The 11,667-nt window shown below is 38.0% G+C and overlaps 1 gene segment (V, D, J or C); it reads left to right on the top strand.

The window, feature by feature from the left end:
* Positions 1-9,754: 9,754 nt before the first annotated feature.
* LOC127678728 (Ig kappa chain V-IV region S107B-like) lies at positions 9,755-10,372 on the top strand. The segment is given in 2 exon segments: positions 9,755-9,866; positions 10,047-10,372. Coding segments are annotated over 2 exon segments (405 nt in total).
* The last annotated feature ends 1,295 nt before the right edge of the window (positions 10,373-11,667 follow it).

Raw genomic sequence — 11,667 nt, 5'->3', positions numbered from 1 at the left:
GATGTTAAGAGATATTAAAGAGTAGGGGTTATTTCTTCCTATCATTTTTGATTTTAATTTTATACCTGGGTTGTTATCTTCTTTGGGTTTGATGAAAGAATCTTAATATCCTGCTCTTTCCAGGGTATAGTTTCCCTCCTTGTAATGGTGTTTTCCCCCTATTATCCTTTGTAGGGCAGGGTTTGTGGAAAGATATTTTGTAAATTTGCTTTAGTCAAGGGATACCTTGGTTTCTCCATCTATAGTAATTGAGAGTTTCGCTGGGTATAGTAGTTTTGGCTGGCATTTGTGTTCTCTTAGATTCTGCATGAGCTCTGCCCAGGATCTTCTAGCTTTCAAGGTTTCTGGTGAGAAATTTGCTGTAATTCTGATAGGTCTTCCTTTATATGTTACTTACCCTTTTTCTCTTACTGCCCTAAGTATTCTTTCTTTGTTTAGTGCATTTGGGGTTTTGATTATTATGTGACGGGAGGTATTTCTGTTCTGGTCCAGTCTGTTTGGAGTTCTGTAGGCTTCTCATATATTCATGGGCATCTCTCTCTTTAGGTTAGGGAAGTTTTCTTCCATAATTTTGTTGAAGATATTTGCTGGCCCTTTAAGTTGTAAATCTTCACTCTCATCAATGTCTATAATCCTTAGATTTGGCTTTCTCATTGCGTCCTGGATTTCCTGGATGTTCTGGGTTACAAGCTTTTTGCATTTTGCATTTTAACTGTTCAGTCCATGGTGTCTATGGTATTTTCGGCATCTGAGATTCTTTCTTCTATCTCTTGTATTCTGTTGTTAATATTTGTGTCTATGGTCCCTGATTTCTTCCCAAGGTTTTCTATCTCCAAAATTGTCTCCCTTTGTGCTTTTTCAGTTATTTCTGCTTCCGTTTTTAGATCCTGGAAGTTTTTGCTCAGTTCAGCCATTTGCTTGTTTGTGTTTTCCTCTCATTCTTTAAGATATTTTTGTGTTTCCTCTTTCATGACTTCTGCCTGTTGATCAAAGTTCTCCTGTATTTCTTTAAGTGATTTTTGCATTTCCTCCTTATTGGCTTTTGTATTCTCCTGAATTTCTTTCAATGATTTTTGTGTTTCCCTTGTAAGGGCTTCTAATTTTCGATCCATTTTCTCCTGAATTACTTTAAGTATGTCCTTCATGTGTTCCTGTACCAGCATCATGACCAGTGATTTTAAATCCAAATCTTGTTTTTCTGGTGTGTTGAGGTATCCAGGACTTGCTAATGTTGGAGAATTGGGTTCAGATCCTGCCATAATGCCTTGGTTTCTCTTAGTAACATTCCTATGTTTGCCTACGATGGCCTTTATCCATCTAGTTCTCCCAGGTGTTAGATGGTCTTATTGTCACTCGCCTGGTGCTTGAACCTACTGTGGATCTTTAAGGTTATATCTGCAACACTGGATGACTGGGTTTCCTCTGGCAAAGATTACTGATATGCTGCCTTCCTCTTTTGTGCCTTTGGAGCCCTTCTCATTCTTGCCTCAGGCAATGTTATACTTAGGTTGTCAAGGTCAATCAGGTGTTCTTTGTCTGCTCTATTATGGAGCGAAGATGGTGTGGTGGGGGTCACTCACTCTGTTGATTCTCACATAGGACACAGGTCCCGCGAAGGACTGGGTTGCAGATGAACCGCCTATGTGCTCAGTTCCTGAGTGCAGGCAGACCCCTGTCGGTTTGTACCACCAGATAGCTTAAGCTCAGGGTGATCCAGTACCTACTGACCCTTTTCTGTCCTGGCAGGCAGCAAGTATGGCCGTGGGACTTCTCTCCTTCCGCAGCTCTCTGGGCAGGACACAGGCCCCACTCCTGGTGGGCAGGGAGACAAACCGCCTATGTGCTCAGTTCCTGAGTGCAGCAGACCTCTGGAGATTTGCACCCCCAGAGATCTAAAGCTCAGGGTGACACAGTACCTAGTGACCCTTTTCTGTCTGGGCAGGGAGTGAATATGGCCGCTGGGCTTCTCTCCTTCTGCAGCTCTCTGGGCAGGACACAGGTCCCTCTTCCGGTGGGCAGGCAGACAAACTGCCTATGTGCTCAGTTCCTGAGTACAGGCAGACCACTGGCAGTTTGCACCACCAGAGATCTAAAGCTCAGGGTGATACAGTACCTAGTGACCCTTTTCTGTCCCAGCAGGCAGTGAGTATGGCCGTGGGGCTTCTCTCCTTTCGCAGCCAGAATGAGCGTATTTTAAAATTTTTCTTTGTTTTTGAGTTTCATACAACTACACAACAAAATCTTATCATATTTACCCTCATTTTACCCTCTCATCCTTTTTATATGCTTGAAACACAACCATCTTCCCAAATTTCCTCACTTGTCCCTCTCTTTATAACCCACCTGCTCTAGTTAGTGTTCTCTACATATGCATGGCTATCTTCTGAAAAATGGTAATCCTACAAGTTGCTATATTCTCTAATACTAAGGCTCTGCCTCTCCAAAACCACTATAGCACTACATGCTCATTTTAGATTAAGTCCTGGAGATGAACATGCCATCTAGGACATAATTTTGACTTCCCTGATCTTTCAGTTGATCACTGCTTCATTAATTCATGATTGCAATAGCCACATAATGTCTAGAAACCAGCATTTCATAGCCCTCCTCCTATTATCTGGATTTTGCATTTGATCTGCATCTGTTCAATGACATTTTCTGAGACTCAAAGATAAAAGTTAGATGTACCATATCAATCTAAGCATTCAGTATCTGGTTCTGTCATTATTCTGATGAGTCACATACTTCCCATTTGAATTCTGAGCAATACAAAAAGAAACTTCACAAACCAAAGTAGAAAAGAAAAGAAACAAAATGCCTGGACAGTTGTATATTTACATATACATTTTTCTCCATTATAAGAGAGGCTTCATATTTTACACCATATTATTCATATTATCACACCATAGAAAGGTTGATTTTTCGAGATTTAGTATTTTATTAGAAGGTACTTTGTACATAGCAACTTTTATCATGTCCTGTGTCCAAATTGTGTTTTCTACTCATCAATGTGGTCCTACTATCATATTTTATTAGGAACAAAAGATCAGTAGCAATAGCCTATATTATTTTGACATCTCCATATTCAGGTCATTTTACCTGGAAGAAAGATCATGTCAGGTACATACACAGCAGAATGAGAAGTTCTAGGAGCTCCTGGTACCTTTCGCCTGAAGAAATTCAGAAAACCACAGTCCTGGACTACTGAGGTAAAGAAAAGTAGAAAACACATTTGAGAATACAGTCCTGTTTTCCTGACCACTTGATGTTGGAAAAACAACCAGGAGGTCTATTACAATTAATAGTACTATTTCTCTTCCTCTCAAAATTTTCATTTATCCATAGTTCTTTACTTGGGTGGAATCCCTCAGGAAATCTCATGTCAATATTTGTATGTATGCTGGAGTCATCTTTGTTCAGGTCTTGTTTAGGTGCCAGTCATTCAGCACACCACCTGAATTCACCTTCTCTGGAGTTTCTGGGAGACACACTTTGCCTTAGTTAGGGTTTTACTGCTGTGACCAGACAACATGACTGAGGTAATGCAATATACAGACAATGCTTAATTGGGACTAACATGCAGATTCAGAGGTTCAGTGCATTGTCAGGGTGGAAACATGTCATCATCCAGGCAAGTATGGTGCAGGAGTAGCTGAGAGTTCTACATCTTCATGTGAAGACTGCTAGTAGAATATTGGTTTCCAGGAAGCTAGGATTAGAGTGTTAATGCCACACACATAGTGACATACCTACTCCAACAGGGCCATACCTCCTAATAGTGCCACTCCCTGGGCTGAGCATATACAAATAATCACACAATCTTAGAGCAAATCTCCAGGTTTTCTGGCTCTTAAAATGTTTCTACCCATTCCACAATGATTCCTGTGCTACAGGCATACAAAGAATGTTGTAGTTGCATAATTTGAGACTGGTCACAATGTAATCTCCTCCTAATCTCTGCATTTTTGTTTTTTGTGGGTTTTTTGGAATGATCTTTATCTCGTTATAATAAGATGGATATAACATATATAAAACATATGAAATGAACAAACTGTGTTTGTTTATGAATAGAAGGAATAAGTGGTCATGAATCTGAGAATGAGCAAAACATAGATTCATTTGTATGAATGGAAGAGATGGAATTGGCAAACAACATATGGTTATAATATAGATATAACCACATACTGTTTTAAAGATAAAAACATGATTATCACTCGGACAAATTCTTACCTATAATTCAAGATCAAAGAAATGACAAAACTTATCAAAAGTAATAAAAGTGTTAAATGTTTTAATATGAAAACACTGCATTAATTGTGGACCATAATCCCCTTTTGGCAATCTCTCTTTATTCTATGAATGGAGAAATAGCAGCTATGCTCAGTGAGTCCTATTCAGAGCATGGTGCATTGGTGATTAAATGATAGAGATATTTAATACCATGTTTCTTAGCTTACTAATAATACATTTGCTGGTTCAGGTGAGAAATACTTTCCATTTATAAGGCTGTCACAATATTTCATTTTCAATGAAAACCTAATTTCAGATCTTAAATATTTACAAATTACTATATCATGGTATGAGGTATCACTACTGTTCCTTGATTCTAAGCAGTAGCTATAATCTACAAATCAAAATCTGTCATATGATCACAAGATCATATCCCAGTGTGCCATCCTTTTAAAATTTCATTGGATATTCTACAGTTTGTTATATTATGGCTTTAAATTAAATGCCTTGGTACAATCCTCATTATAAATAGATTCTGCACTATTTTAGCTATTTGTAATCTTATTGCAAGGCAAAGATAGGTAATATCTATAATTTTTCATCTCATATTGACATGAGCCGTATTATATGTGTGAATGTGTCTGATTGTGTGAACATTTTTCTTTATTATGTCTATCATCTCTGGAAGCAAAAAAATCACCCCATTTGCCAAAGTTTTTTTTTTTTTCCCCTAAACACGTGACTACTTGGCACACGTCACTGCAAATGTTTTTCTTCTAGACTCCAAAATAAGCATTATGATCATTTTGGCTATCTGAACAATAGATGGCAGCATGATCACATTTTTATTCAGACAGTAGCACCAACCCTAGAGTGGTAGTTACATTAAGATTCTCACCTGAAGAATTTCGGATGGCAGAGAAACATCTTAAAAAATGCTCAACTTCATTAGTCATTAGGGAAATGCAAATCAAAACAACCCTGAGATTTCACCTTACACCTGTCAGAATGACTAAGATTAAAAATTCAGGAGACAGCAAGTGTTGGAGAGGATGTGGAGAAAGAGGAACACTTCTCCACTGCTGGTGGGGTTGCAAATTGGTACAACCACTCTGGAAATCAGTCTGGCAGTTCCTCCGAAAACTGGGCACCTCACTTCCAGAAGATCCTGCTATACCACTCCTGGGCATATACCGAAAAGATTCCCCAGCATGTAATAAGGATACATGTTCTACTATGTTCATAGCAGCCCTATTTATAATTGCCAGAAGTTGGAAAGAACCCAGGTATCCCTCAACAGAAGAGTGGATGCAAAAAATGTGGTATATATACACAATGGAGTACTATTCAACCATTACAAAACAATGAATTCATGAAATTCTTAGGCAAATTGATGGAGCTGGAGAACATCATACTAAGTGAGGTAACCCAGACTCAAAAGATGAATCATGGTATGCACTCACTAATAAGTGGATATTAACCTAGAAAACTGGAATACCCAAAACATAATCCACACATCAAATGAGGTACAAGAAGAACGGAGGAGTGACCCCTTGTTCTGGAAAGACTCAGTGAAGCAGTATAGAACAAAATCAGAACAGGGAAGTGGAAAGGGTTGGGTGGGAAAACAGGGGGAGGGAAGGGGACTGATGGGACTTTCGGGGAATGGGGGTCCATAAAAGGGGAAATCATTTGAAATGTAAATAAATATATCAATAAATTTTAAAAAATGATCAATATCATTAGAAAAAAAGGAAAAAATAAAAAGATTGGAAAGCAAGACGTTGTTTGTGATAGCCAGAAGCTGTAAACAACCCAGATGTCTCAGGACAGAAGAATCGATACACAACATGTGGCACACAATAGTATACTACTCAGATATTAAGAACAGGGACACCCTGAATTTTTCAAGGAAAAGGATGGAACTAGAAAATATCATCCTGAGAGAGGTAAGTCAGATACAAAATGACCCATACATGGTTTGTATTTGCTAATAAGTGACTATTAGCCAAAAAAGTAGTGAATACTCAAGATAAAGTCCACAGAACTCGAAAAGTCAACAAGCTGAAGGGCACATATGAGGACACCTCAGTCCCACTTGGGAGGTAGGAGCAAGTAACTACAAAGGAGGAGGGAGGGAGGAAAGGAGGATGGGGCACAGAGAGGGCAACATGGTCATGTATTGGGTGTGGTAAAAGGACTGGTTGGTGATTCAGACTCTTAGAAGCCCCAGGGTCCAGGTTAGTTGATTCTGTTGGTCTTCCTGTGGAGTTTCTATCTCCTCTGGGGTTCCACACTCCTTCTTTCTATTGCTCCATAAAATTCCCCGAGTCCCATCCACTGTTTGGCTTTGGGGGTCTGCATCTGTCTAAGTCAGATGCTGGGTGAGGCCTCTCAGAGGAAAACATGCCTCTGTCTGCAAGCAAATAGATAGGAAAAATTGGGAATGAAAACTTTGTGGGTGGGCTGGTGTCTTTATCATTTCCTTAATTCCTGGCTAAAGGAGGTGGGTTCTTCAGGTTTCATATTCTCAACATAGTGAGTCACAGCTAAGGTCACCCCCATTGATTTTTGGGCACCTCCCTTATTCCAGTTATCTCTGTAGTACTTGATCTGTCCTCTACCTTCTCACCTCTGTCAGTTTGAGATTTCAATTCATTTCCATGACCATCTAATCATCTCTTCTGTCCTTACCCATATAAAATAATGAATACCCATTCCCTTACCCATTACCTCCCTTCCAGTTTCTTCCCTCTATCTTCTTCTTATGGTTAATTTGTTCTCCCTCATAATTGAGATTCAATCTTCCTTGTTTTGGCTTTCCCTATTGCTTTTGCTTCTTTGGGTCTGTAGACTGTAACATGATAATTGTATTTTATGCTTAATAGCCATTTATTAGTGAGTGCATACTGTGAATGTCCTTTCAGGACAGAGTTACCTCAGTCAGGATGATAATTTCAAGTTCCATCCATTTGTCTGCAAAATTTATGGAGAGTTTTAAATAACTGAATAGTGTTCCATTGTGTACATGTACATTTCCTTTATTCATTATTCAGTTGCACAACTACTAGGGTGTTTCCAGTTTCTGATTATTGTGAATAAATCTTCTATGTACATAATTGAGCACCTTTGTGAGATGTTGGATCACCTTTTGTGTACATGTCCAGGTGTGGTATAGCTGGATCTTGAATTAAAACTATTGCTAGTTTTCTGTAAAAATGCCAAGTCAATTTCCAAAATGACTGTGTAAGTATGAACTACCACCAGAAATCAAGGAATATTTCCCTTGCTCCACATCCTTGCCAACATGGGCAACTTTTAATCTTAGCCATTCTGAAAGGTGTGAGATGGAACCTCAACTGGAGCTATCTCAAAAGCTGTTGCCTGTTCATGGAATATATTCTAGTAGCTGAGTTGTCTTGCCTAGCCTGGCAGTGTCTTGAAGTGCCAGAGTAGGTGGGATACCCAGGGGCCTCCCACCTACTCAGAAGAGAGGGAAAAGAGTAGTGGTGGACATTTTGTGGGAGGGGGAGCAGGATGGAGCAGTGAGCCAGATGCAAAGTGAATAAGTAAAAAAGTTAATTAATTAAATTAAAATTTAAAAATAGAAAGAAAAAATAAGGTCTTCGAGCTCTTAAGCTCTCGATTCACTTGACACCCAAGAAGATCTCCAATCTCTGCCTGATTTGCATAACAGTCATTGTAGGCCTAATATCAAGGAAGGAACTGAGGATCTTGGAAGGAACTGAGTTAGTAAGAATTTGATAATTAATGTTTCTAGGGGGTTCAGCGGATTTCCTAGGATTTAAGAACATTCATTGCTTTTGTTGAAGACCTGAACTCACTTGGTGATATTTACATAAAGGCCTACAGTCATTCATTCCTCTAATACTGGGGTATATGAGGAAATCTTTTTACTTGCTTATGTATCAAACATGCATGTTATATACATATATACATGCAGGCAGACTACTCATAAACACAGAAAAATATATATCCAAAAATGATTATCTTTTTACACAAATAGACTATAGTCAAAGATACTATTTTGGGTATTTTTATGTTTCTTGAGAATCCAACATTAATTTCAGATGTAGTATGATGATGGTGGAGGCACCGATTCATGGACTAGTGTGCTTATTTACTTGTATTATATAACACCAAGTATGATTTAGTATCTTTAACTGGTAAAATATAAAACCCATATTCACAAATAAAAATTGGTGGAATATTTTTCATTCTAAATTAACCAGAATAAGATTAGCAACCATCTACTAAATACAATGAAAGATGAGAATGTGTGTTATTTGGAAGGAAAACTAGCCAATTAGTTAGAATTCTGTTCCTAAAAAGGCATACTTTATAATTACCATGAATACAACAATTCTTAGGTCAGTATCTCTGAATACATCTATCTATTCAGAGTCTCTGAGTTATTTTTTCATAATTGTTGATAAAAGGTGGAAGAAGTCTTTCATGAAGGAAGGAATGAGAAATCATTCTTAAGGAAAATCTGGAGATATAGCCATGCTATGCTAACATGATTATGGCTATGCTAACTTCAAAGTTAGAGGAAGATGTCTGAAGCGTTATCTAAGGTAAAGAAAAAACTGTTTTAATTAAATCATTTATTTCACTTTACAAACTTATATCAGCCCTCCTCCCCCTTTCAGTATTGTTTCATCCAAGTTCTCCCCCATTTCCTCAGTCTTTGATGTAAGTAAACATTTGATCAAGCTTAGATATGAATATGCAGACCCGGGTGCTGTGAATCTTCAATAACTAAAATGTATTTTTTGAAAAGTGCTGTCAGATATTCTCAGATAATAAATAGAGCATGAACTAAACAGTTTAAACCATGGGGCATTCTGATAATGATGAGTTTTCAGAGAAGTTTTAGATGAGTGCATCTTCATGAATCTCCAGCCCATATTGTCTTAAATCCAGCAGAGTCATAGTTTCCCTTTATTTCATTGAGTATTTTATTTTTACTATCCTTATAGGGATGGCATCAGTGCTAAACAATGGCAGAAATGTCTCTGAGCACATCTGGTCTCCAGATCACATTAGGAGCTATTTCTCCATTGGGTTTGTGGGAATGATCATCTGAAGAGATTGGAATGAGGAGGTGAGGTGCCTAAAGCAATATTCAGGAAAACAATAAGTAGGTAATGCTTTCTGTGATCATTAGACACAATCATTCATAATACTTCTTTATTATGTGAGAAATATAACTCAAACTGCTCAATTGAACATCACTTGTTTAGTGGATCAAATAAATCTTGTCTATAAGAAAATATATGGGTAACAATATAGTACAAGACTTTTCCTCACAAAAAGTAGGAAAGACAAAACATAAATTTCCTTCTTTATCAGTGTAGTGACTACAAGTAAGTAGATATTGTCCTGTATTAGCCTGGTTTGCCTCAGATAACAGACCACCTGTTTATAAGCCATGAACTACCTAGATTAATCTTGCTATTTGCATATTTCATTTTCCAAAACCACTAATAGCTGAGAGTTGTTTTAAAGTGGTGTACTTATGAGAATAGAAGTAATTAGCCAGAGACCAAAATTCAAATACACAATGGATTTTTGGGTTCAGATTTTCAGCTTCCTGCTAATCAGTGTCACAGGTAAGAGAGAGCAGGGAGTTTGAGCTGAGAATCCAAACAAAATTCTTTTTCCAGTGGAATTTGAGTCTAACATACTTTTTTCCTTTTTCTTCCTTCTGAAGGTTTCCTGGTATTAAATTATTTTTGTGTCTCTATTTCTACTAATCCCTCTTTATATGTGTTGCTTTTCTCTAATCATAGGATCCAGGGGAGAAATTGTGCTCACCCAGTCTCCAACAACCACGGCTGCATCTCCAGGGGAGAAGGTCACCATCACCTGCAGTGTCAGCTCAAGTATAAATTCCAATTACTTGCACTGGTACCAACAGAAGCCAGGATCCTCCCCTAAACTATTGATTTATCGCACATCCAACCTGGCTTCTGGAGTCCCAGGTCGCTTCAGCGGCAGTGGGTCTGGGACCTCTTATTCTCTCACAATCAGCACCATGGAGGTTGAAGATGCTGCCACTTATTACTGTCAGCAGGGTAGTAGTTCCCCATCCACACAGTGATACAGACTTGAGCAAAAACCCTCTAACTCCTTAGGGTCCAGCTATTTCCTTCTAGAGATAAAATGTGGCCAGTGGTCTGGTTGCAGTAGCTCAAGCATGGTGTTCTGCTTTACAAGGTCATTTGCATCTTTGGACAACTGTCTGTACAATATTCCACAGTACTCCAGTGCTATTCTCAAATAATATACTTTGTCAGTGTTTATTTATTCTCATTTTTTTTTCTGTTTGTTGAAGCCAAGTGTGGCAGGCACTTCTCCTCTGCTATTTTACTAGTGGTCCCCATGAACCTTCACATCTAGTTTCTTCTATTTTCACTGATGTAGTATATTCTATGTAGGTGGTTTTTCTTCAGGTAGTCACTTACTTACAATGCACTGCAGTTGTTATCCTACAAAAAGTAGTATCTATCCTAATCTCTTTTCTGAAAAAATTCTCCTGTTTTTTTAAAATTTTATTGGATATATTTTTATTTGCATTTCATATGATTTTCCCTTTTCTGGTTCCCCACTCCCTGAAAGTCACATAAGCCCCCTTCCCTCCCTCTGTTCTCCCACCCATCCCTTCCCACTTCCCTGTTCTGGTTTTGTATTATACTGCTACACTGGGTCTTTCCAGAACTAGTGAGGATTATGTTTTGCATATTCCAGTTTTCCAAGCTAATATCCACTTATTAGTGAGTGCATACCATGATTGATCTTTTGAGACTGGGTTACCTCGCTTAGTATGATGTTCTCCAGCTCCATCCATTTGCCTAAGAATTTCATGAATTCATTGTTTCTAATGGCTGAATAGTACTCCATTGTGTTAATATGTGCTTGAAATGATTTTCTCTTCCAAAACCAAGAAGAGAAACCATTGACAGTCATGTATAATATCTTTCTATTATCATAACAAGTAACTGAAACACTCCTCTAATCAAGAAACTAATAAAGTAATAGAGAACTAATAAATGGATATTAATTGTCTTTTTTCTTTCCTTTTTTAAAGATTTATTTATTGTTATGTGTAAGCACACTGTACGTGTCTTCAGACACCCCAGATGAGGGCATCAGATCTCATTATGGATTGCTGTGAGCCATCATGTTGTTGCTGGGATTTGAAATCAGAACGTTCAGAAGAGCAATCAGTGCTTTTAAATGCTGTGCCATCTTTATCCAGCCCTAATTTTTCTATCTATCTATCTATCTATCTATCTATCTATCTATCTATCTATCTATCTATTTATCTATCTATCCATCTATCTTTCTATCTATCTATCTATCTATCTATCTATCTATCTATCTATCATATTGTGTGTTCCCATACTGTGA

This window comes from Apodemus sylvaticus, chromosome 2 (genome assembly GCF_947179515.1).
Source record: "Apodemus sylvaticus chromosome 2, mApoSyl1.1, whole genome shotgun sequence".
Taxonomy (NCBI): Eukaryota; Metazoa; Chordata; class Mammalia; order Rodentia; family Muridae; genus Apodemus; species Apodemus sylvaticus.
The sequence above is the reverse complement of the archived record's forward strand: the minus strand, read 5'-3'. Positions and strand labels throughout refer to the sequence as shown.